The sequence below is a fragment of the Barbus barbus genome (assembly GCF_936440315.1).
Source record: "Barbus barbus genome assembly, chromosome: 47".
NCBI lineage: Eukaryota > Metazoa > Chordata > Actinopteri > Cypriniformes > Cyprinidae > Barbus > Barbus barbus.
Window position 1 is genome coordinate 2,370,042 of NC_136725.1, and position 27,812 is coordinate 2,397,853.

Below are 27,812 nucleotides of genomic sequence, written 5' to 3' on the forward strand. Positions count from 1 at the left end.
CCCTAAATCTAGAGCAGTGAGTGGAATTATAATTTGAATTGCAGTGCAGGCCAAATATAAGACCTGGAGAGTTGGATGTTGGTGCTATTGCTTGCTAATTAGACACAAAGACTCACCTTAAATGGCCAATAGGAGGTGCTACAATAAAGGTAAACACATTTAGGGTCTCAACCATACATTATGTGGTGAATCCTACTTTGGCAAACTAGTCCAAAGCTGCTCTGCTGGTCAGAACAAAATAGTTCAGAAAGATTCTCTGGAGTCTGTTATCAATAATACAACAGCAGAGCATGGCCTTGATTGACAGGGAATGCACGAACTGATCAAATCTAGACTCTGAATGCAATACAAGTCACCTTGGATAATTAGAAAGTGCATTCAGAAAGTACTGAGACCAAATTATTTTTTGTTTCATGTATTTTATGTTGCAGTCTTATGCTAATTTTCCATACCCCATTATCACAGAAACACACATTGTCCTAAGTTTAATTTATTAAAAAGGAAAAACTGAAATGAATGGCATTTTAAAGGGGTTTCTTACACCAAAATGACTAATAAATAAAGCAGCAGAAGCACAACGGACTTTTTCTCACTAAAGCATAAACCTTTACTCTGGCAAGAGACAAATACACATTCACAGCGTAAAGTCACTTGATATACTGTTAAAATTCAGTCTTTTAATCTGACGCCACTCTTAACAGTTATTGTCAAACTTCTTAAGAAGATGATTTTTCAATAAAAAGGCAAAATTCTGTTTTCAATATTTTAATAATTTTAATGAAATAGCTCAAACAACTGCATAGGATACATAAACAGGTGATGCATAAAAATTGCAGGAATTATTTAAAATTTTGTGCAAGAATGATCTAAATGTTATCCCTTTTATATACCAAGTTTGTTTCTAGGATTTACTAGTGATTTGCATTAGAGGGAGTTAGACAGTTTTAAACAATGTAAAAAATATTTTCCCTAATTAATCAAATCCACTGCATTCCTTCACATATATAACACAGAAATAATAACAGATTCAGCAATCTCATCCAACCCCATAATTAGTATCATTATTATTATCATCATCACCTTGAGTACGTTATTCTTCACAGATTTGGTCAGATCTGTCAAATAGACAGAAGAAATGATTGCAAGCATTTGCAGGAGTTATCAAAAGCATAAGCCATGTCTTACAGGTCCAATTTTATATAATTATCACAGATGTTTTAGTGTTGCCTACTGTTTCCATTTCACAACATTTTAATCAGCACAAATTCATTTGGACCCTCTTGCTTGTGAGCAGGACATGAGATCCGCATGTTGCATTCGGAGCAGCGAATTTCATGGAAAGGCCACAAGTTTGCAGCACTGCATACGGAAACATTCATATTACAATTTTGCAGGTGATATTAGTTACAATCACAGCTGTGCATTTTGGTACAAGTCAATGAAAATACTTTAAAACAATAGTAACCTCAAAAGTGATTTCATTGTACAAAATCTTGCCTTTAAATTGTTAGTATATGGATTAAATCCAAAATTGAGAATTACAGGATTTTTTATTTTTTTTCAGTTGAGGTCAAAAAACTACATTTGTAGTAAACATGACATTTAGAATAAATCAAATTAGAAGGTCACAATGGATTTCTTACAAATACTACAAATCCAGGTTGATCATTTGTTTAACATTCTGCTGGCTTCCCTATTATTGCAAGACAATGTTTGCATCGGGCTGTTTGGAAAGAAAATGGCAAGTGTGTGACTCTAAGACATTCACTTATCAAAGCAAAGAGCAGCGTCAGGCCCTGCAGGAAAGCTTAGTGTGTTGTGAGACTCCGTCTTTATAAATTGTTGAGCTCCAGAAGGGTCTGGTCAAGCACTTGGTGCATGTTCAGATTCTCCTCTTTGGCTTGGGCCAGTTTCTCTGGTGATGTGAGAACAAGAAGAGATTTGGTGAGACAGCCATACTTTACAACTTTTAAAAAAATCAAGCAGCACATAAAAAGAGCAGGCAAACATATCTTGACAATCATAATATTAAAAACTATGAAAATGATGGGAATGATTGTTATCAGATTCTTTCAAATATTGTATGTAGAAAATAAATTAGCATAAGAACAACAGATTGTTTTTCTATTGATGCAGTCTTGGTAGATTTGTATTTATGCTTCTTTTTGACAGCATTTTTAGGAGATTTTGGTACAGTGCCGAGTCTGCCAGTGGGAAAAGTGCAAGCCTTGTTTTGGGAAGGCCACTCGTGTCAGGTTTGATTACACAGAGTGTTGGGGAAAGTTACTTTTAAAAGAAAAGTAATGCATTACAATATTGCGTTACTCCATGAAAAACTAACTAATTGCATTACTTAGTTACTTTTTATGGAAAGTAATGCATTATGCTACTTTTGCATTGTTTTTGTCACCTGGGCTGAGCTTGCTTGTTTGTTTATTAATAACAAAAACCCAAAAGTTATATTTTTGTCAGCTGTGAGGGCCCTTTTAAACCTAAAGTGAAATGAATAAACCTCAGGCTGAAGGAAGTGCACTCGATTTCGCTCAACACAGGGACAGGAGAGTCAATAAATGGGAAAACAAAGTAACTGGCGTTACTTCTATGAAAAAGGTAACTCAGGCAATTCATTCTAAATTTAAAAGTAATGCATTACACTTTAGTAGTTACTTAAAAAAAGTTCTGATTATACAACTTGCGTTACTTGTAATGTGTTACTCCTTCAATGTCAATGTTTCCATATTCCATTTATCAGCACCTTTTATGAGTTTATCAAGGTTTTGTTCTTCTGTCAAACCAGCTATCAACAAGAAGCTATGTTTTTTAACCATCTGCAGTTTGTGGAAGCATTCAATATTTAATAAAGCCAGAGCATATTAAAGAAGCTGTCAACAACACAAGCAACTCAAAGTTACAAATTTATGTGACAGGAGAAAAAAAAAACAAAACAGGAATCTTGCAACAGTACAACAAAATAGTTTCTGCTGGGGTAATGATGCAAAATAGAAACAGCAGTCGTTTCAGACCAAGAACACGACTGTGAGCTCGTCTATGAACTTATTCTGTAAATATATATATATTTCAGAATTTATGAATATTCAGCAACAACAAAATAAAAACCTCAAGCAAGTTTTTTTATGCACATTTTGAAAATGTTGTTCACATCTTGATGCTTTCATCCAGCATTTGTATGCAATATTTGGATAAAAATACAGAAGTTGAAGCAATGAATGAGTTGAAGCTGAATAAATAATCTTTCCATTGATGTATGGTTTGTTATGATAGGACGATATTTGGCTGAGATACAACTATTTGAAAATCTGGAATTTGAGGGTGCAAAAAAATCTAAATATTGAGAAAATCTCCTTTAAAGTTGTTCAAATGAAGTTCTTAGCAATGCTTATTACTAACCAACATTTAAGTTTAGATATATTTACGGTAGGAAATTTACAAAATATCTTTATGGAACATGATCCTTACTTAATAGCCTAATGATTTTTGACATAAAAGAAAAATTTATAATTTTAACCCATACAATGTATTGTTGGCTATTGCTACAAATATACCTGTGCTACTCATGACTGCTTTTGTGCTGCAGGGACACAAATATAGAATAGAGATTCCAAGAACAGCCAATTACTAAATCTGGGGTTTTGATGCAGGGGTCACTCCTGATTAGGATTATGATGACAGTACAACAAAATAGTTTCTGTAAAATAATAAATAATAACTATAGCATCATTTAGAAGTTGTAGCCAAGAAACATGAATGCTAAAATTTTCATAACAGGAGACGTAAAAACATTTATCAATTTGCAGCTACTTTAATGTAGCAACTGCGGCTGAAAAAAAAACATCTGATACTTTTTCAACAAGAATTATAAACCAGTCCTGTGCTCACAAAGATTTTTAGTTTAATCATTTTGCTTTTTATTTTCTGATAAGGTGAGCAGAGTTTATTTTTTTGTTATAGGACACGTTATAACTGTGCACATTATAGTTATAAAACACATTATAGTTGCATTTTTTAGTATAATAATTTCATATTATATAGGATTGCTGCATGTCACAATGTTAATATCATACGTAATCTGTGCTGTCACATACAAATACTTCTGATGCGGAGACGTTTACCTGAAATAAACAAACCCTCTGGAACAGGTTAGGTTTCACAGAGTAAGTTGCTATAATTACTAACATACAGTACCCACAAAATGACCTTGGTTTTTGGAACCAGCAGTTAACAGCTTACTCAGAGTTAACTTACTCGGGTTAGTTAAACCTGCTTTCTGGAACACCTCCAGTTGTGTATATTTTTACAGTTTGTTTTTACTTCAATTCAGTCTTAATCTCTAAACTGTGAGCAATTGTCAAAGCGGTTTGCTGAAACATGAGAGCCCTATCGCATGTCTACAAAAGGTAGAAACTCACCCAAAACATTTTATTCATGCTTCAAAACCTAGTTATTGTGTCAGTGACTTGGTCAATGCCACCACAATAAAAAGTGTTTTTGTCATCATGTGAACCACACTGGTCAAAATGTTTAGATGTTTTTTTTTTCAGCATGGAAATATTATATGCAATTTCATTTCATATTTGTTATATGCATTTTTTTCTACTCTTTTGACAGACCTTTTTGTTGACAGATTTCTATAATATACAAGAATGTCAGTTTTGTATTTGTATTGGGAAAAATCAACACTGTAGTACACAAAAAGAAAAAGAAAATTTTTATTTATACAGCACATTTACTTTTGTAGAAATGTGTTACATGTAAACTGAAATTTGACTATTGCTTATTCATTTTTGTACACTGCTGTCTTCCCCTTACACCACACATTCTTACGCATCCTCCTATTGCTCTTCCACATCAAGCAACTGTGAATGTTCAGTTTACACGCAGCATTTCTACAGATAAATGAACAAACTATATATATATATATATATATATATATATATATATATATATATATATATACACACACTGTATATGCTTCCAAACTTGGTTGAATGGCAAGATTCCCCATTCAACTCCCACTCCCAAACAAGATAGTTTAGGATTACATACAAAATAACATAAAACTGATTATGTAAACACTCAAATCTTAAATAACAATATTGATACATTTCCAAATTATATTTGTATATAGGTTATATATACACAGTATATATTTCTTATAGTATGAGATTCAGCACATTGTGAGTTCCACAAATCTGAACGCATTATTTGTAAATTGACTGTTAAGATAAACATTTTGCACAATTTATTATCTGTAATACCATTATAGCCACTGGATAGCTATATGTAACAATCCCTAGTTGCTAAGAAATTGTCATCACACAAATTAATTATTACATTTGGATTTGTTTAGATATTATCATTGGCTACTTTTTGTCTTTATCTGTTTTTTGTCCAGTTGTTTTGTTGTTGTTATTTCAGTTATTGCATTATTATTTCAGTAAAATAATAAACCTATAAAACCCCGTTACCCCAAACTACATATAAAAGCCTGATCAGTGGCATAAAAGTAATCAGAATGCCTCTACTTGTTCCTTTATTACTCATTGAACTATCCCTTTAAATAACGTGATGCCCTCTGCCCTCTTATGTGTATGACGCTGCTCCCAATAAACTCTGTTGGAAGCAAATGAATTGATTCAGCATTTCGACACTTCCGTAAGGATGCATTAAATTCGACAAAGCGGTTGTATAAAGGATGTATTGATCTTGTGAATTAGCAAATTTTACAACAATATTTTTTAATTGCCTGTTAAAGTTTTATATGGGAATATTATGCAACACACTGATCCTTTAACAATGCATTGGTGCAAAAACACACCTTTTGGACCAATTTCACAACATGATTTCTCGACTGCCACAAATACTGATTTCGTACACTTTTTACTGTACCAATATTTTAAACTGGACTTTGAACTTAGCTTGATTGCATGGCAAAAAAAAAAAAAAAAAAGAAGAGCCTTACCTTGCCAAATCACTGACAGAACCCATTGATCTAATGGCATTGTTGAGCGCTCCAAATGCAAATTTTGCATGAAACAATCAGAGGCAGCAACTGACAGTGCTCTGGTCCAATGGCATACAGGCATAGTCAGAATGACAGCACTCTAGCCCAATGATGTTGGGGAACCAGTGAGGGCGGCAATCATATTTCAGGGTGGACATGCCTCTCTTTATCACAACCCTGCTAAAATGTAGCACCAGTATGTGCTCTCACTGGCACCCCCTTCAGCTGGTGGCGCCCTAGGCAACCGCCTAGCTTGCACACTATAGAGACTGTGTCTGTTCTCCGAACTAGAAAATACAGAAAACGTCCAAACCAAATTAAGAGTAACAATTTAATTGATGTTCAACAAATAAACAATGTTTACAATACAGAGAAACAATTGATAAAACTTGGCTTACTGAATATCAGGTCCCTTTCTACAAAAGCACTTTTTGTAAATGATTTGATCAATGATCATAACCTAGATTTGCTCTGTTTGACAGAAACATGGCTAAAACCAGATGAATACATTACTTTAAATGAGTCCACCCCCCAAGATTACTGCTATAAAAATGAGCCACGTCCAAAAGGTAAAGGGGGAGGTGTTGCTACAATTTATAGCAATATTCTCAGTATTTCCCGGAGGGCAGGCTTTAAGTATAACTCGTTTGAAGTTATGGTGCTGCGTATAACATTATCTAGAGAAACACGTGTTAGTGATAAATCCCCTGTGATGTTTGAACTGGCTACTGTATACAGGCCACCAGGGCACCACACAGACTTTATTAAAGAATTTGCTGATTTTCTATCTGAGTTAGTACTGGCTGCAGATAAAGTCTTAATTGTTGGCAATTTTAATATCCATGTCGATAATGAAAAAGATGCATTAGGATCAGCATTCATAGACATTCTGAACCCTATTAGGGTTAGACAACACGTTTCCGGACCTACTCATTGTCGAAATCATACTCTAGATGTAATACTGTCACATGGAATTGATGTTAGTGGTGTTGAAATTCTGCAGCAAAGCGATGATATCTCAGATCATTATCTAGTCTTGTGTAAACTCCATATAGCTAAAACTGTAAATTCTACTCCTTGTTACAAGTATGGTAGAACCATCACTTCTACCACAAAAGACTGCTTTGTAAGTAATCTTCCTGATTTCTCAATTCCTCAGAATATCCAACAGCGCAGAAAAACATGATGATGTAACAGAAACTATGGACTCTCTCTTTTCTAGCACTTTGGATACAGTTGCTCCTTTACGCTTAAAGAAGATCAAAGAAAACAGTCTGACCGGTTCTGTTAACACTGCATTGGCTCCCTATCAAACATCGTATAGATCTTTAAATCTTGTTAATTACTTATAAAGCCCTGAATGGCTTAGGTCCTCAGTACTTGAGCGAGCTCTTATCACATTATAGTCCTCCACGTCAGCTGCGTTCTCAAAACTCTGGCCGTTTGATAATACCTAGAATATCAAAATCGACTGCGGGCGGCAGATCCTTTTCCTATTTAGCACCCAAACTCTGGAACAATCTACCTAACACTGTTCGGGAGGCAGACACACTCTGTCAGTTTAAATCTAGATTAAAGACACATTTCTTTAACCTGGTTTACACATAACACACTAATACACTTCTATTATTCAAATCCGTTAAAGGATTGTTTGGCTGCATTAATTAGATCAACCGGAACCGGGAACACTCCCCATAACACATGATGTACTCGTTACATCGTAAGAAGAATGGCATCTACGCTAATATTTGTCTGTTTCTATTCTGTTTCTCAGTCCGTGTCCGGATCAGATGGTGGATCAGTGCCGGGAGATGATGTATGTGTCCCTGATCGTCGGCGGAGGACACCTGGATGAGCCCCGGAGACAGATCCCCAGTGAAGACCTCGACTTAAATACAATAAAACTAAAAATAAAACAAAATATAATAAAATACCTAACTACATAATACTATTTTTGTTAGAAATTGCAACAATATAAAAAATTATTAAAACAATAATTAAACAATAATATCCTGGCCAGAGGAGAACTGCCCCCCGACTGAGTCTGGTTTCTCCCAAGGTTTTTTTCTCCATTCTGTCACCGATGGAGTTTTGGTTCCTTGCTGCTGTCGCCTCTGGCTTGCTCAGGTGGGGACACTTCATTTCTAGTGATTATCATCAATTTGATTTCGCAGATACCATTTAAACTAAACTGAGCTAGACAATGACATCTCTGAATTCAATAATTAATTATTATTTCTATAATAATTATAATTAATTCCTTTAACTGAAAATTGAGTGTTTAATCTTATTATACATTACTGACACTATCAAGTCAAGTCACCTTTATTTATATAGCGCTTTTTACAATGTAAATTGTGTCAAAGCAACTGCACAATATCAAAAGAGGAAAATAGTGTGTCAATAATGTAAATGAAAAGATTAAAAAAAAGATTTACAGTTAAAGGCATTTCATTATTGAATTCAGTGATGTCATCATCCAGCTCAGTTCAGTTTAAATAGTGTCTTTGCAATCAGGTCGACGATATCGCTGGAAATGAAGTGTCCTCCAATTTGATACTGTTAAGCAGTGTTGGGGGTAACGCATTACAAGTAACGCGAGTTACGTAATAATATTTATTTATATAATAATAATAATATTTATATTTATAATATTTTTTCAAGTAACTAGCAAAGGAACGCATAACTTTTTCATTTACAAGAAAATATCTGAGTTACGTTTTCAAAAAAGTTACGCCAGTTACTTTTTTTCCCATTTATTGACTGACAGTGTGCTGTGTGAACATGTTACTGTAGATCTAGACTAAATGTGAATGTGCATTAATTCATCCCACTCGCAGAAAACAGATTTATTATTCATCAAAATTAATTAAATGAATGCAAACTCAGAATATGACGCAAACCTGCAATAATTAGATATGTTAAACAACACAGATGTATCTAATCCCATTTTACTAACCAATGTCTTTGCTGCTGACCTTTGATGATCCAGTTCAACCATACTAATAAGCAAAAATGACTTTAACAATTGTGCTTCATTGTTTTTTTATTGCCGAAGAGTGTTGAACCTTCTTCTCCTGCGCTCTACTGTACAGACGTGAATTTACTCTTCCTTCAGCCTGAGGTTTATTCATGACACTTTTTGGTGTGAAAGGGCTTTTACATTTGCTATAATTAGAACTTTTTGTATTAAAAACAATCAAGCCCTGCTCATATTTAAAAAGTAACGCAAAAGTAACGTAACGCATTACTTTCCATAAAAAGTAGCTAAGTAACGTAATTAGTTACTTTTTCAGGGAGTAACGCAATATTGTAATGCATTACTTTTAAAAGTAACTTTCCCAACACTACTGTTAAGTGCTTTGACACAATCTGTATTGTTAAAAGCGCTATATAAATAAAGGTGACTTGACTTGACCTATGTCTAGAAACGGTACTGATGGCAAGTAGGGTTGAAACGGGGCAGAAATCTTCCAGGGAATTTCTGGAAACTTTTTTTTTCCCGAAAAGTTTACAAAAAAAGTGAACAAAATTTTCCATTTCAGGAAACTTTGTGCCCCTTTGCAAACTTAGCAGACATTACAACCATCCCATGTCTGATATTTATGGAATTTACACACTTTTATAGATAGATTTGATAGGTCTGATAGATTTTGATAAATGAATGGATCATTTTGGCTCACATGATGGAAGAATGCTTAAAAGTCGTGAAGAGTTTGACAATTTCACTGAGAATCAACTCATCAGTTTTCATCAACAAGCCATTTGCATTTAGTTACTACTGTGCAAATTTTACACAATTGCACTTACTTATTTGCACATGTGCCAAAACACATGCAATTTGCTTAAATCAATAGGAAATTCAAATCTGATGTGAATAAAAAAAAAAACTAATTGTCCAGACATCTGAACTTATGAAAAAAATTATTGTTTGAAAAATCATTTCAATATTCTAGGTTTGAAACTGAAGTTGAAATCACAGAAAGCTACTTTGGTCCACAAAATCTCACCGAGCAAGTCAGTTTAAGTTTAATGGCACCCATATTTGACAGTAACTCTATTGCTGCATTAAAGTATTGAGGTTTGTCACCATCAGAGCAATGCTAGAGAATGAACGTAAGTATGTTGAAGGAGATCCGTTGATCAAGCTTTCACATCTGAATTGACAAAGTATTTTCTGACTTTAGCATTCATTGTAATTAATATGAAAAACTGGCTTTGATCAATCGCTGCACTGCCTGATATAGGAGTGCACAACACAGTGGAGAATTCAGAAACACTTGTTCATAGTCTGTTGGAAAAAATATTGTGAGAGAGATTTTCCTAATAACAAACAACCCTTGAAATGTAACAATTTAAAAATGCTCTTTTACTGATATTATTATATAAGTACGGTTTAAAAAAAAAAAAACTACTTTTTTTCCCAATAGGGGTGTGGAATAGATTGTCAATCTCTAGTCTCATGTGAGTGATATATTTCTTTGATTACATGCAACCTCCCTGAAACAATGGTAGCTCTGCCTGCTGTTCACAGGGTCTGTTCTTGTGCGCTTATGCATTAGTTTGCACAAAGATTGGATTCAGACTGATTCACTCAACATCTATTCTTCACAACCTGAATGATTCACAGCATAAAATGGATGACAAATCTGTGATAATGCAAAATAAATACAGAAATCAAGAAACAGAAGGAAGACATTTTTACATTTATTACAGCAGCAGGATAAAGTAAAGTAGCGGCGAGCACGTATGACACAGATGCTGCAGTGGAAGCGTCAACATTATGGAAGTCACTCAGCTAAACATCGGCTTATCAAGAACCTCAGAATGGACAGAACAACACACAATGCTGACCGTTCCATTACAGATCACAAAGACACGACACAAAACTGGAGCCGCAGCCATCAAATCAGACTGAACAACAATGCCTGATGTCCGATTCACAGTCACATGGAGAAAAACAGACAGAACACGGAAGAGAAGGATGAGGAGGAGACTGAGAGAGCGTTTACAGGGTTGTCATGTCGTTTAGAGCCAGATCCAGCTCCTCGCTGAGGGCTTTACCCTTCAGTTTCTGAGCGTACACCTCATCTGTACGTCGTCCCAGAGGAGAACACAGACACACACGAGATGGACAGAACGAAACAAGCAGCAGAAAGAGACAAAATAATACCATGAGATGGAGGACCAATTTCAACTATCACAGTTGTTTCACTGCAATGTCTGAACAACAAGCAATCTTGGTTAGAAAACCGTAGCTCAAGCATATTTTTCAAGCTCACTCAAAGATCAGTCTCTCTGAAATGAAACCCATGATACATGCTCTCACGTGTCGTCTACTTATTCCCTCAACATCTAAGGTGTCAGAGTCACCTCACCAAAAACAGATGACATGCAGTTTCAGTCCATCAAAACACACAAGATCCATCTGTAGGAAACGCACACAGCACCTACGACGCTTCAAGCAACATTAGTATATGACATCCGCCTCTATCTGATCATGCAAAACGCTTTTCTATGAATCATTTTGGTTTACAAAACATGGGAGAGGTTATAATTAGAACGAGTGAGGCAGCAGAACTGGTAACACACAAGTAGATTCCTGTTATTTTGTCATTAGTGCAGTCACTCTTTACAGGCAACAGAACAAATCCTGAAGATGTACCTTCTAAATCATCAATGGTCTTCTCAAGCTTCGCCACTGACCTCTCAGCAAACTCAGCACGTGTTTCAGCCTGGAGAAAAGAAAAACAACATTTTCTCAAAATGAATACTTCAGAAATATTACATGAACAACTGCGCTATTATACTTAGTCACATGCGTAATGACGATCAATGAGCTGATCAAATGGTTGGCAAAATGGCCTGAATTGTTTTGTTAATCAGTCTGAATTATTTATTTTTACACACTGAATTGTTTGAAGGGGTTTCTCACTCAATGAAACAAAGGGAAACTTTAGAAGACAGAGAACATAAAGAGCGCTGGATGAAGTGACTGAACCTACAATCAAGTGAAACTAAACATGCAAATGCATCCTATCTTTGGCCAGAGATAAAGATCTTTTTTTTTTTATCACTGAGATAAAGTTCAACATTTCACGGATATATATATATATATATATATATATAATAAATAAAGTGTATATATATAATAATAAAAAAAATAAATAAATAAATATATATATATATAAAAAAAAAAATTATATATATATATATATATATATATATATATATATATAATAAATAAAGTGTGTAATATATATATATATATATATATATATATATATATATAATAAAAAAATATATATATATAAAATAAATAAAGTATATATATATATATATATATAATAAATAAAGTGTATATATATAATAAAACAAAATATATATATATATATAAAATAAATAAAGTATATATATATATATATATATATATATATATATATATATATAGTGAAATAAATATATATATAAAAAAATATATATATAAAAATAAATTAAATATATTAGATAAATATATATACACACACACACCCATACATATACATACATCCATATATGGTTTTTTAGTATTTAATTAAACATAATCTGTGACAATATTATCAAAACTGAACTGTCGTGTTCACTCAACAACCAGACTAACAACCCCAGTCATAAAACTGTATCCATATATAAAACCTCTAGCAATCAATAACCTACCAAATCAGTTCTGGTTACACAAATGATAAGACTTCAGTCTGTAACTGAACATGTGCCATTGAAACCCATGATAAGAAAACAGTGTTTGCCCGTGTTCGATAACAAAAAATAAAACTCTTAGTTATTAGCATTATTTCTGTAAGGGTAGCGCTGTGTGGACTGAAAAGCTTGTAGGCTATTTATGCACGATCATCTTTTACAGTTTACCACATTACTTCAGTTTCTATGGTCAAAGCTGTTTAATCTGGATTCTGTTAGCTTTAACATGGAGCTATTAAGGCTCCCATAACAGTGTATAATAATGCAGTTTCAATTTTAATGAGTCAAATGGCTTGAGTTTATAGCTGACAGAGAGAAGCAGTTGTGCTGCATTTTCATAAACTCACCTCTTTGAGCTTGTCAGTGAGTACTCGGATTTCCTCTTCATATTTGTCTTCCTTTGTGGAGTACTGGGGAATAAATCAAAAATGAATCATTGATGCCACAGCTATCATTGTGTGAAGACAAACTGAAATTGAAACTGAATCTGTGCAATAATTATGCCTTTGAACATAAAAGAAAGGTTTTATTTACATACCATTTAGTATTTAAGAACTCTTTACAGGCTAAAAAGACTCACTGAAGAATACTAAAATGTACTGAAATACTGAAAATGTATTTTAAAATGCATATGAAGAAGACGATTGCATAGTACTGGCAGAAGAGAGATGGCAGTGAAGTCTATGGAGACTGGGAGTATGAGAAAGCTATTTTACTCAACCAAGGGAATAATTGACTTGATTGGCTAATCTCCCCCTATATACAACACTGCTTTAAGGGGAATCGCATTTTTAAGTTTCAGTCTGACTTGAAAATGAATAGCAGGGCATTTGGACTTTTCACTGCAACAAACACCAGGGCTCTGCCTACCTTCTCAGCCTGTGCCTCAAGGGACTTCAAATTGTTGGTGACATTTTTCAATTCTTCCTCTAGGTCACCAGATTTGCTGTACCACAGCAAGCGATGCAGGAAAAGAAAGGGCAAAGGAGAGGAGAGAGACAGCACTTTGAGAAGATAGGAAAGGCAGCGGTTTAAGCTAAAGAGACCCCAACCTAAATGAAACAATGAGGTCATTCCCCTTAATTTTGGCTGAATGTTAGAGCCATTCAAAGTTTCAAGCACATCAGGCACTTTAAATACCTTTACATGTTATTCACGAAACAATTTCTTAAGAAAAGCAATGCAAAATATAACGGCACCTGAGGACTGGCTACTTTAATAATAAACTAATAATTAATAATAAAAAAATAATAATACAAATAAACTGAATAATAATAGTATTAAAAAATAATAATAAATAAAATAACTAAAACCAAATATTTTCCAAGGTGCTTGTTAAGTAACAGCAGTATTAAAGTGTGGTATTCCCCAAGGTTCTAGTTGAGGTCTCTTTTTCTTTTGCAAAAGATGCGTTTATCTGCACAGGGAGAGAGCCGAGAAGAGCAGCACAGGAGGACACAGATCTCCGAAAGAGAGGACAGGTCAAGAGACGCCGGAGTTAACGTGCGACATCAGTCTCTCGGCAGTACCTTTTCCTCTCCGGCCATCATGGATTTCAAATTCTGGTCCATGAGTTTAAGTTCCTCCTCCAGCTGCCTGACTCGACTGGGTTAGTCCAAAACGGGCCAGTGGGGGAAGGGGGAGGTAATGGGGGAGTCACAGGATAAGGAGCAAAGGATCATGCATTTTGAACACAAGGAGAATGGACAATCAGAAACCTTGCTGTTGTTAAATAATCCTGAGAACTCTACTGTTATTTTACTAAAATAAAAAGCATTTGCAGCAGAAAGAATCCTGGAAATAAGTTTGCTGAATGTAGCTTTGTAATTTGTTTTAGGTAACACAGACATGCATATTAAACACAGTTATTCATGCAAACATAACGCACTTTTTTTACCATCGCGTATACATATTCCACCCATCGTTTCTGAGTCAATTAATACAATCAACACATTTGTGGCAAGGAATTGGGATTAAGCTCGTTCATGTTTACATGATGTTAGTGCTAGCCTACACTTTTAGCATCCAGGAATATGCTCCGTTATTACTGAAATTAAAGTATGAGTATCAAATATCAATGACTACAGAATCCCCCGTTAACACACAAGGTTACTGATGTTATTATTCATTTATGAGTTCAGTCTCAACTAAACAGTTTTTAATGTGCATTATATGTACTTACGCCTCAGCCACTTCAGCTCGCTCCTCAGAGCGCTCGAGCTCACTCTCAAGAATCACCAGTTTACGCGCCACCTGCAGTCAGTCACACACAAATAGACCCAATTACAGTCAAATAACAAATATCACAGATCTGTAAAGCCAAATTATGAAGGAGGAAGTTAATCCCCAATAAACAATAATGCAGGAAAATTCAGGATTAGGTATGGTGACATCTTCCACACAAAAAAACAACAAACAAAAAAAATATAATAACTCTGTGACCATTTGATCAAGGAAGCAGCATGTTTGTTCTTCAGTAGAAGTGCTTGCATATCCTCTGATTTCAATCAGACAGATTGACAGAAATTGCAGCTGGATATGAAACTTGGAATATACATGCAGGGTGTCTATGATACTATCTATCAAACTGCAAGAAATGGCTACAAGTCAATGCTATGTATAAACATATCTTTTAAATGAATAAATATGAAATATAAGAAATGATTTCTTCGTTATTCTCAGCAAGTTTATGGGCTTACTTGGCTTTTTCTTTTGTCTGAATCCTGAGTCTTTCTGAATCTAGAAATAATAATGTTTTCCATGTCTTCCATTCTACCATTGTGAACGTTTCTGGAACTTTTATGCATGGCCATAACTCCATCTACTTATAAGAAGCCTGATTCAAATTAATTCCAGTCATTTAATAATGTGAGGCTGGCTGCTGACATGCACACCTCCTCATATTTGCGGTCAGCCTCCTCAGCGATGTGTTTGGCCTCCTTCAGCTGCATCTCCTGGATCTCCATCTTCTCCTCATCTTTTGTTGCTCTGTTCTCTATCACCTTCATTCCTCTGTTTGGAGAGACCACACGGTCAGGATTACATTCAGAAATGCCATGAACAGACAAACTCAGCAAGTCTTAACACAACAGGTTTAAGGTATTTACTCATGAAACTCTGGACGGATGGCTGATCCTTTACAGTGTGGAAAGTTTGTCTTTTGAATGACAAAAAACTATTTGAAACTACCTAAAACAGGTATGAAAAAATACATTTCATGGTTTTTTTTCTGATTACAAAAAACTAAAGGGATGTGTGTCAAATAAATAAAAAAACCGCCCCGTGAACAAAGCCCAGGTGTGTAGTTTAAGTGTTAAAGATGCTGTGGTCACACCTCTCGCTCTCATCCGCAGCTTTCTCTGCCTCCTCCAGCTTCTGTAGCGCGGTGGCGAGCCTCTCCTGGGCACGATCCAACTCCTCCTCTACCAGCTGGATACGTCTGTTCAGGGACGCCACCTCAGCCTCGGCCTGCCATCACAGGAGAATCAGTCAATGCACACCATGCCATGGAGGACAAATGTGATTAGGACCTTGAACATGTTGGATAATGTGATGGCAACATGCAATGTGAAAATCTTGAGATTAATGTCCAATTAAAGGTCACTGCACACTGAGTCCGAAATTTTCGCACGTTAAAAAATAAATACGACCTCACGTTGTGTCAATCACGTTAGCACACTGTCTCCGAAACCTTCGTCTGTCAAAAAAAATTCAGATCAGGTGCGATTTTCTGCATTTTTGCATCAGTAGCATGCATTTAGATAGGAATACGATAGGAAAGGATGAGGAATACGAAAAAACGGAGAAACGCATGCAAAAATGTCAGAATCAGTGTGCAATGGCCTTTAGTGCAAAATTACATGTAGAACATCCAGATAAAGAACTTTTGACTCCAACCACAAATATTGTCATGCTTCCTCAAAAGTAGGTATTTTGAAAAAAAAAAAAAAAAGGTAGACTTTTGTTGCAATCAGTACAACTCAAATAATTTTTATTTTCTGTATTTTATTGACAAAAGTTGTTCTCATATCCTACCCAGTGTTCTCCTCAGAACAATGTGCAAATTGAAGGCTATAAAATTAATATGAAATGCATGCTATGCAGAAAATGTAACATTAGTATTTTTAAGCTAATATTATATAACACTGGTAATAATGCCATTTATTTTCTAATATTATACAGAAGCCTATATTACGATATAACCAGCAGAAATACAATGATTTTCAATTAAATGGAAACATTCAACAATTGTTCCCACTCACTCTAGTATCTAGTAATAGACAACTCTCTTCTGTTAATTTAAGTGTGTTTTAAGACTTTAACAATGTATTTAAAGATGTTAAATCTTTTTTAATATCCATTGTACGGCAAAAATATCCATCATGCAGACAGAACACTGTACTAAAACACTCTACAAGAACTATTGATGGAACAGTTAAGCAACCACAATTGTTACATTTATCCAAAGCAACTTGATTTCCATTTAAGCTATACATTTTATTAGTTCATGCATTCACTAGCAATTATAAAGCAGAAGTTCCCATCGGACACATTCTCTCTGAATGCATTGCTGGCTTTAAAGTTAAACTTTAAAAATGCAAAGTTCACTAGGGTTGAGCTCACTATCAACTGTTTGTCCAATGCTTTAATAGTTAACTACACGCTAGCAATGCTATCACTACGTTAACCCTTTAAATGTGGGAGCATTTAATCATGTCACCAAACAGCACACAATGAACATGAATAAACATCTGTTTATCATTTTAAAGAATTGCCCCAAAACAACATGTCTGTAGCTATTAGACAATATTCAAAAATCAGCCATTCTAATATCGTTATGTTAACAGAACAGAAGTTCTTCGTGATAATAGAGTAAAACGACACTGCTCAGTACAAAGGTGGCCTAATTTGTTTGTGGGTTAAAGCTATGCCAGCTTCTAGAGCTATTTTCATTGCAAGGTTAAAATATGAAAATAGCCTGAACAACTGAAAACCTCATATAAGGTCATTTATTATAAATCTAAAACCAAATCTGGATTCAGAATTAAAGTCTTCACTAGAAATATAACATTTAAATAAAGTGTTGGCCAGAGAGAGAGCTCTGGCATAAAGCATATAGAGGGGTTTCTTTGCCTGGTGGCAAACAAATAAATGACTTCATACATAGAAATAAAATGTAAAAAAGTCATCTGAACAAGTAACATATCTGCCACTTTTGTTCTGACCTACTGTATATGTTTTAAAGTAAACCACATTAATTACCTTTTTGTGATTGCTCAGATAAAGTCACATGCTGAAAACTATAATTAAACTTGGGTTCAGAAATCATAAATGGTTCAGCAATCTCCGACTACTTTCAGATTACTCATCACTCAAGAAAAATGTTATTAATGAAAGAGTGCAGGAAAAAAATCATGTTCCAAACCATGTCTACTTTCACTTTGATAAAGCTAGAAAAATTATTTATATTGTAGAGCTATCAGAACAGATTTTGCAGGAAATTGCATACAGAAGTCATTTGCACATTCGTGTCGCATGCATGGTTTTTAATTTTCACAACTTTCAAAACTGTTTTGGTCTAATGAAAGGTTTTTTTTTTTTTTAGAAAGATGTTTTGTCAGCTGAACAATGCTATGTTGTTGTCAATCAACAGTACAATTCATGATGTAAAACTGACATTTCCCATGAAATCTGACCTGACAGCTTAAATTATTGATCATTATTATAAGCTTACTATTGTGAACTGGGGTACAGCAAGGAAACTGCTTTGAACATTTATGAATGTTCTTGTTCAATTATTGATTTTTGTTCATTTTACTCAAAAATCTCCTAGTGCAGTGCTAATGTGTACTATGGGAGTTCAAATAAGACTGTTTAAATGAACTTGAGGGGATGGACAACACATTAAACTTTTCTCCAATCCTATGTTTATCTTCATGTAAACTACCAACACATCTACAGGAGGACAAGGACACAAAACGATTAACTCAGTCTGGGCCCGTGGGCTGATGGACTCAAGTGTCTGCATTCAGGTGGACTACAACCGCATGATCACCTGTTTATTTAACCACTCGCATCACATATTCACAGGTCCATGTCACAGAAAGAGCTTGATTTTAAAGTGAGAGATGCTTTAAGCCGTCAACATCACCCGTCCTCAATATAAACCCTAATCCTCGTCTCACGTCCAGCGCATTAGCTCAAGTTCATCTGACAGGACAGGAGCTCTCGCTCGCTGCTGTGCTCCAGACCATACCTCAATAATGTCTAATTCTGCACTGTTTCACCTTAAACTGATACTGATATTTGGATAATGTGTTTTTGAAGTGAACTTAATGTTTGATTTAATGAAAACAGACCATCTCAAAGTCAGAGCGCTCACTACAACACTTTTACAGATGCCTACCATGAGGAACATTAGTTTTACATGTGTGACCCCGGACCACAAAACCAGTCAAAGGGTCATTTTAATAAGTAAGCTTTCCATTGATGTATGGTTTGTTAGGATCGCACAATATTTGGAAAAAAAAATCTAATTATTTAGAAAATCACCTTTTAAATTGTCTAAATGAAGTTCTTAGCAATGCATATTACTAATCAAAAATTAAGTTTTGATATATTTACAGTAGGACATTTATTAAATATCTTTATGGAACATGATCTTTACTTAATATCCTAATGATTTTTGGCATCAATAATTTTGACCCATACAGTGTTGGCTATTGCTAAAAAATATACCTGTGCTACTTATGACTGGTTTTGTGCTCCAGGGACACATTTGCCTTCCCATCTAATAGATATATGACCCATTAAAAAAGATACTGTAGTCATCCAGGACATTACATACGGCCTACAATAGGCCCCTTTTCTACAAACAACTGACTGCCTGGTTTGTGTGGAATAAAGGGACACTGATATTGCAGGGAATAGGATGTCTTTAAGGTTAACAAGAAGTGAACAGCGTAAATAAAGAGATAAAACATCACTGTAGCAGTTGCTGAGGCCAGAATCCGCGTCCAGGCTGAATACGAGCCTCAAATCCACTTTATGAATGTTTGTGTGGTCACTCACTCTCTCCCTGGCCTGCCGCTCCAGGTCCACCTCCCTCTGTAGCACTTCTGCTCGGTCCTCCGCGTCGTCCGCCTGCTGCTGCAGGCTCTGGATCTTCCTCTTCACCGCTTCTATGGACGTTACCGAGGCCATTGCCTCTAAATCCCGAGTCCGGTATTAATAGTGATAAACGCCACACGGCAGGGCAGCAGCGATATCGCTATATCCCAGTGATCTTGCCTTTATCAGACACCGTTCAGGTCAAACACCTTAGTTTCTTCGTCTAAAGTAGGATTCTCCCGGGAAAGTGTAGCGTGGACGGCCGGCGAACGCTCTGTTCGCACCGCGAGGGAAGCACGCATCCGTGGGGCTGAGCTGGAGCTACAGACGGCGCACGCGCAGCGCACCTGTCAGGTGATACCGGTATGGAGCGAATTTTGTGCCAATATTCATCAAACAAATGCAGTGTTTTGCAAATAAACTAAATCTATTTTGCAAAGAAAAACTCGACTTTCAAACAAACGCAAAGTGATTTGCAAATACAAAACTCTATTTGAGAGAAGATGCAGAGGTATGGACAAATATATGTATTGTGTGTTACAACTGTGAGACTCATTTGCCTTTTTATGAGGAAACTTGGCTTGATTTTCTCACAAATGCGTGCAGGCTGATTTTCTTACAAATGCGTGCGGGCTGATTTTCTCACAAATGCGTGCGGACTGATTTTCTCACAAATGCGTGCGGACTGATTTTCTCACAAATGCGTGCGGACTGATTTTCTCACAAATGCGTGCAGGCTGATTTTCTCACAAATGCGTGCAGGCTGATTTTCTCACAAATGCGTGCAGGCTGATTTTCTCACAAATGCGTGCGGACTGATTCTCTCACAAATGCGTGCGGACTGATTTTCTCACAAATGCGTGCGGACTGATTTTCTCACAAATGCGTGCGGACTGATTTTCTCACAAATGCGTGCGGACCGATTTTCTCACAAATGCGTGCGGACTGATTTTCTCACACGTGCAATTGAGCAACTTTCTTTTCCAAAAACAGCAGATGGGGCTGTCGGTCAATTTACGCTAGTCTCCCGAGACATTTGCAAAGCAAATGTATAATGGATAGCAACAATATTGTGTACCAAAAATGAAAGCTTAGACTATTTAATTTAGTATCAGATATAGTAAAATCACCCAAGAGGTCATTAATTATTAATAAAAAAATGAAAACAAATCACATTATTTAGTGCAATATCTAAAACTTTATTTTTTTTTAATTATGTAACTGTGCAATCATTTGTCTAAAATAATTACGTATTTTTTAGCTAAGCAAAATGATGAATATTTATCTTCTGGTGTCACTCTTTTCATGTCAATTGGGGAGAAGGATCAAGTTCACGCTGATATAATACTAAATTCATCATTTTAATAAGCAGTGGTTTAATAAACAGCGTGCTACACGGGTGAAGACACACTCTGGACAGCGAGGACTCTTCTAGGAGTGACTCAGATGACCAACGTTTGCATTTTAAAGAGCCACTAATATAATTCCTGACGGTAGCCTTTTATTCTTAACTTCACGAGTTAAAATGTTGCTCAGCCATATTTCAAAATCTACATAATTTTAGTTGGATTTTTCCAAACAGGCTATTGTCAGACTAAAATCTGCTGGTATATTGCTTGAAATAGGAAATATCTCCTTACAGGCCACTTTCAGTTTTAAATGTTGTACAAGGCATGTATATTACTATACTATATATAAACATAAATATGATAATAAACTATGATATCCCTCATGAAAATTAAAGTTGGTTTTACTATAGTAAATGTGTGGTAACCATGTTTTTTTGCAGGTTACCATTTCAATATGCCATTTCAAGGCAGCTTTACTACAAATACCATGGTATTTATTTAGTAAAACCACGCATACATTCAAAGTTTTAGTTGCCTTTTTGATACAGGAGGTAGATAAAGATTTAATATAGATTTTCATATCTTCTCGAAAGTAAGAAAAGTGGAGGTAACTTTCATAACCTTGCATTTGCACTTTCTTTTGTTTCTGTGCAATTTGCACAGTCTTTGCACTTGACCACTTGACTACTAATATGACATATTTCCTGTATTTGGCCCAAGTGTCCAAGTGAGTGTGAAGACCACAAGTGTGTGTCGAACGCTTCATTACCTGATGGGACACACTTATACCCCCCGGTTTCACAGACAAGGCTTAAGCCTAGTCCTAGACTAAAATGTAACTGTTTCAGCTGAAAGAAACTTGCACTGACTGATCTTAAAACATGTCAGTGCCTTTGTAATTTTTTAATTTTGTAATTTGTATTTTTTCTAAAGCATGTTTATGAAAATTACTTAAATGTCCTAATTGAACTATGGCCTAATCCTGTCTTAGGCTAAGCCCTGTCTATGAAAATAAATGTTGTAAAGAATTCAAGTGTTTACATAGCTTGATTTTTATTTTAAAGACTTTGCATTTTAAAATCACCTTCTAAATGTCTGTTCAGTAGTCCCTGTAACATGACACGATTTAATTTGTGCTTCTAATTAAGTGATAAAAAGCAATTGCAAATGTTGTACAAAATATTGTACAAATAACCACTACTCATCTTAATACGTTGCACCAATAAACCGTGCAACACAATTATATGTAATATCTAACTATTATATTAATATTTAACTTACAAGGGAAAGGTTTCCATGACCTCTCACGAGATCTCTGCAAAAAGTCTCACAATTTATTTCCAGAACGTGATGCATGATGGGATACCCTAAGACTGGAATAGTGCTCCAGAGCAGTTTTGGAGAGAGTGTGGATTTAGTGTGCATTAAGGGCACTGTGCTTTGGTGTTTTTAAGATCTGGGACAGTCTTGCGCACTTACTTCCTGTCGTGTATGCTCTCTCAAGTGGCCAAGACCGCAAGTGTGGGTGTTTGGACAAGGCAAAAGTCCACCACCCAGGTTAAAAACAGCACACTTCCATAATGTATTTAAAGTGCTCTATTATCACACACTAATTTTGTACTTAACACACTAAAATTTATTTGTTAGTACTTCTTAAGATAAACTTAAGCACATCTAAGTGTACTCTGTGCTATTTTGGGACACCATGATTATGAAGTAAAATGCACTTTTAACATACTATCTCTGTATTTAAAAACATGTATTTAGTCACCATGAAAGATGGGTTCAAGTGGTAAATAAATATCGATAACCAAGTAAACCTAAGTTGTTTCAGTCTAGTAAGTGTTCATCTTGAAATATTAATAATAATACAAAAATAATTTTTTACGTTTACTTTATAAAAATCAGTAAAAAAAACAAGCTGAAGGTGGATGTTTGTGCAATTATACTGAAAGACCTTTTCCTTGTTAAAAAAGTCTAAACCAGCCCTAGGCAAAGGTTTTTAAGAGGTTTTGTTAGAAAATAGTAAAATGATGACATACAGCAACATGGCTTATAAATATACAGATTTAAATTTCCTTGCAGCCCATTGAATTCTTGGTCACCTATCTGTCAAGATCATTTGTACCCAAATTGTGCATTTGATCTCAATGAATTTCAAACAAATTGCAATCATAAAACAGGATGTTTCAAACGTTTGCTCAGGCCCGTCTGAGTTTACTGTCCTTAGCCCAATCCATTCGATCAAACTCTGAGCAGAAGCTCTGGAAATCCTGACATCACCTCACTGTAAACAAATGACTGCATTCCTCTGATGTTTTTCCTTTTTTGGCCACGTATTAATGGTGCAAATACAGAACACACGCAGCGAGTGAAGCACGCAGTCAAGAGCCTCGTCTCTCAGAGTAAGAACTGGAAGCAAAGCAACTACAGAAGTTTCCTGATTAAACATTTCTACTGTGGCGGAATTGTTTTTCACTTGTAACTAGTTGATATTAGCATATGTACATTTATTGTAACGCCAGAGGAGGACGGGCTAAAGGTTTCTCCTCCACGTCCCAAACACATGATCTTATGGAGATTTTGTATTGCCAGTCACATCATTGGGTTGGACTGATCTTCTGTAAAGCTGATTGGGGAAAAGTGCTGTACAGATGCAAATTAAACAGCAGTCCTTTCAAAATCAAACACACTAATCTACACTTTTAAACAACCTAGAAAGAAATACCTCTATAATAATTAATAGTGTGCATTTTTTATTAATTATAATATTATTGAATATATATTTTTTAATGAATATGTTTTTGATAAATATGTAACTGGTGTATTTTCAAGAGTCGTCTAATGTTTGAACCATCCATAGACTAGATCTCAATTGCACAATTATTAATATTTAACCCTGCAGACCTTACAGTACTGCTCTCAATACATTTATGAAAAGGTATTAGATAATATGTGGTAAAGTATACCGTGGTACTACCATGGTATAAAAAATAATATTAAGACCATGGAAGTACCATTTTTTGTATCTTTTGTACTTATATTGTATTGTAGATAAAGTATATCATGCTTGTATTTTGGTCATCGGGGAAGAGTACTGGATATTGAGATTTATATGAATTGACAGTGTGAGTGTGGAAAGGTCAAAGGTCATGTTAAACCCTGGAAACATGGCAGATACTGTAAGAAACAGACAGAATCAAGTAGAAAATGCAGGGTTTTTGATGAAGTGGTGGGACGCTGTGAGGTGCTGACAGTGTTTATGAAGTGTTTACAGAACCTGATACTGTGGGTGGGTTTGGCACCCGAGCAACAGAGCAGCTGTCGACAGGACAGGCCCAGTCAGCGATTAACGGCCTGATCTCTCCACCGCTTCACATCTCATACTGACCGCGGCCACAGGAGGACGCATGCTCACTGTGCAGATCGTTCCTGCTCCTGAACATGTCTGACTTCTGCCTGTCATTTCTAGATGTTATGTTTGAACACATTCCTCACTCCCAATTCTCAGTTCTAATGTGAAACATTGTGTGTGTGTATGCATGTATGTGTTATTATTATTAACATGGATATCAGATCTGGTAGTGATGGTCCTAAAATAGGCCTCATTTTCAAATAAATATATTTTTTCTTTTAATTACGGTGTGAAAGATGACTCAAATATGACTTTTTGAGATTCATGCAAAATATTTAAACTTCAAATGAGGCGCCGGTGGTTTTATATTGTGTTGTATTCATATTTTTTTGGGGTGAATCATATTTGAGTTGGGTGAATCAAATATTTTTACAATTTAAAGTAACTGTTTTCTATGTGAATATTGTAAAATGTTATTTATTTCTGTGATCAAAGCTGTATTTTCAGCATCATTACTCCAGTCTTCAGTGTCACATGATCCTTCAGAAATCATTTTTATATGCTGATTTGCTGCTCAAGAAACAATTCTGATTATTATCAATGTTGAAAAGAGTTGTGCTGCAGAAAAAAAAGTTCAAAAGGACAGCATTTATTTGAAATAGAAATCTTTTATAATGTCTTTACTATCACTTTTGATGAATTAATGCATCCTTGCTGAAGTATTCGTCTTTCAACTGACCCCAGAATTTTGTACTGTAGTGTATAATTGTGCATACATAAGATATCAAACAAGGTGTGACTGAGAGATGTGTTGAATGTTTAATGATCTGTGTCACTCACGTCTGTGGCCTTCTTCTCGGCCTGCTCGAGTTTCTCCTGAGCATCCTTCAGTGATTCAGAGTATTTGTCCAGCTCGTCCTCCACACCCTTCAGCTTCTTCTGCAGGCCCAAGAGCTCCTCTTCCAGCTACACACACAAACACACACATTAAGCACTGAAAATACAGTCAAATGATGCCATAAAGGAAACAGTTTTGACTAGTTTTATTCAAAAGGATTTATTTGAGCAGGTTCTCCATGCTTGATTTGAATGCTACTACAGAAGACCGACTGAAGGACAACGTCAGGGTAGAAATTCTTTTAGAAACTTTAGTTTCTCCATATTTTGGAAGATCATTACTTGTCAAGTAATGTGTCCATCATTCCTATGCTGATGATAAATGATGATGTGTAAATCCTGGCTCATAACTGACTGTCTCATTTAGGTGGGCTGTTTGGGGAGGGCATTGGGAGACGGCAAAGTTGTGTTAAAGCATAGAGTTGCAGCAGCTGCTGGTTACCCCCCACCCATACGTGTAACACACGACAAATAAACCACCACCCATTAACCACACATAGCTTAGTGTCATAAACCAGCCTCTATTTATTGTGAGCCAGCGGGACAGTCGGCTGCTGCATATGGAAATGAGATAATGCCGGCTGCAAAAATAGAGCCCACTTTGGTCAGCTCATAAATTGAGAAGTGTAAAATAACGACAGTGAATGACGGAACAAGTGAACAGTTTCAAAGCAATGCACACATGACAGATGCCTTCCCTTTATTCTGTTTGACGGACCGGGACAGTTATGAGAAGCATCGCAGCTTTGGCGTCAAACGCAGCCCGGTGGCTCCAGATGGTACAAAGCCTTGATCCTATTATATTGAACAATTCCATGAAGGTGGAGCGGGACAAAAAAAGATCAAGGACAGCATGTGTGGTGACCAACAGGGGTGCAGTAACAAAGGCCTCGGGACAAGAATAGATGGAGTTGGGCCATCAGAACAGGCTTTCAAGAAATAACGTGATTTAATCTTTGTTAAAAACCAAAAGTGCATTAAATCAGTTCCAGAAGCATATAAACTTGGAGAAAGGAACCAGTGCAATTCTAATACATGAGATTTACAGAGATTCAAAATTAAATGGAATTAATGTCTACAAACTATATTCCACACGCTCTGACAAAATTGTTTCCCAAAGGAAAGCCAGCTGCACTTCCATTATGAAGTGTCCTCAATGAAGAAGCCTTTGTTAAGATGGCTTTTAGTGAAACGGAGAACTGTTAGAACTGACATTGCCTATTAATGTTTGAGGACGACAAGAGTGACAAAGAAAGATCAACAGGAATAATTCATTCATCACGGTCAACAAATAAATCTAAAGTGATTTTGTGCTGTTATTTGTGTCACATTTAATCAAACGGTGGAAAATGTTGTTCCTGTCAGCCTGGACCTCTTAATCAAATGGCTGTAATTGAGTATACCTACTTAAATATACTAATATATTTACACCACTATATTTGGCATTGGACACTTCAGTTAGTCCTGACTGACGGGTCTTAAGGAACAAGACTAAAAATAGTTCAACCCATCAGAGATGCTGGACCATAAACTGGGATTAATCATCAGTTTTTGGAGTTGATGACACTTACCAGATGATTACTGATGATTCATACACACTACATATGCAGGAAAGGTCAAATGATACAATTTCTGTACTTAGTACTCAGGGGAAAAAAACACCAAAAAGGTTTACTTATATTTATATCACAAGTTTCCTCATATTTTTTTATAGTCGGTTTTTCCCAGTTTAACAGAGAGTTCAATTAGACACAGTTGCAAAACAACAGAAACATGGATGGACCTACAGAAAAAGGTCTAGTCTGATAACCTGTTTTCACTTCACCAAATTCAATCCATTTACCTGTTTGCATTTGTCCTCAGCACCTTTCTTGTCTATCTCTGCCTGTTCTGCGCGATCTATGGCATTCTCCTTGTCTAGCTTCAGCATCTGCATTTTCTTCTTGATGGCCTCCATTGTTGAATTGTGGGGTTTTCTGCTAGCAGCCGAGGAGAAAGAGGAGAACTTGTTCAGAGAGTGGAGGCAGAGACGGACAAAGCTGAGTGCACAGCAGAGAGGCGACTGGAATCCTCTCCAGAGAAACGCTGGTCTTTTTTGGAAACTTCTCTAAAGTCTCTGGGAGAGAGACGTCCCCCTGCTCTGATTCGTTCTGCTGAACGGGCTCAGCATTTGACCCTGTGATTTTGCCCATGTTTGGGAGGCTCTGAATCCTCATTCTCCAGTTATACTTAAAAAGATCTGAGGTCAGGATTATTCAAGCACCCTGGAAAAAAAACAACTACTGGTGTAATCGTACATTAAACACTCTGTCTATAGAGTATCTTTAACTTAAATTTCATCATG

The 27,812-nt window shown here is 35.8% G+C and overlaps 1 protein-coding gene across 8 annotated transcripts; it reads right to left on the minus strand.

Annotated features, from left to right (window-relative positions):
* Positions 1–1,515: 1,515 nt before the first annotated feature.
* LOC306866028 (tropomyosin alpha-4 chain-like) lies at positions 1,516–27,610 on the minus strand. 8 transcript variants are annotated; one of them, XM_079410979.1, is made up of 9 exons: positions 27,312–27,583; positions 25,412–25,537; positions 16,092–16,225; positions 15,652–15,769; positions 14,940–15,010; positions 13,628–13,703; positions 13,105–13,167; positions 11,688–11,757; positions 1,516–1,915 (listed from the first exon to the last, which is right to left on the minus strand). In XM_079410979.1, exons 1-9 carry the CDS (start codon positions 27,423–27,425, stop codon positions 1,833–1,835), a joined length of 855 nt encoding a protein of 284 aa, XP_079267105.1. In that variant the 5' UTR covers positions 27,426–27,583; the 3' UTR covers positions 1,516–1,832. The 8 variants fall into 8 exon arrangements, with proteins under 8 accessions (XP_079267105.1, XP_079267102.1, XP_079267106.1 ...); XM_079410976.1 differs by lacking the exon at positions 13,628–13,703 and adding an exon at positions 14,287–14,362; XM_079410978.1 differs by lacking the exon at positions 1,516–1,915 and adding an exon at positions 10,374–11,113 and having other exon boundaries at positions 27,312–27,610.
* Between the last annotated feature and the right edge of the window lie 202 nt (positions 27,611–27,812).

Coding starts and splice junctions, on each gene's coding strand:
- LOC306866028 (XM_079410979.1), bottom strand. CDS start 27,425: ATGGAGGCCATCAAGAAGAAAATGCAGATGCTGAAGCTAGACAAGGAG. Junction 13,168..13,627: donor TTGAGGCACAGGCTGAGAAG/GTAGGCAGAGCC, acceptor TTTATTCCCCAG/TACTCCACAAAGGAAGACAA. Junction 1,916..11,687: donor GACCATTGATGATTTAGAAG/GTACATCTTCAG, acceptor TCACATCACCAG/AGAAACTGGCCCAAGCCAAA.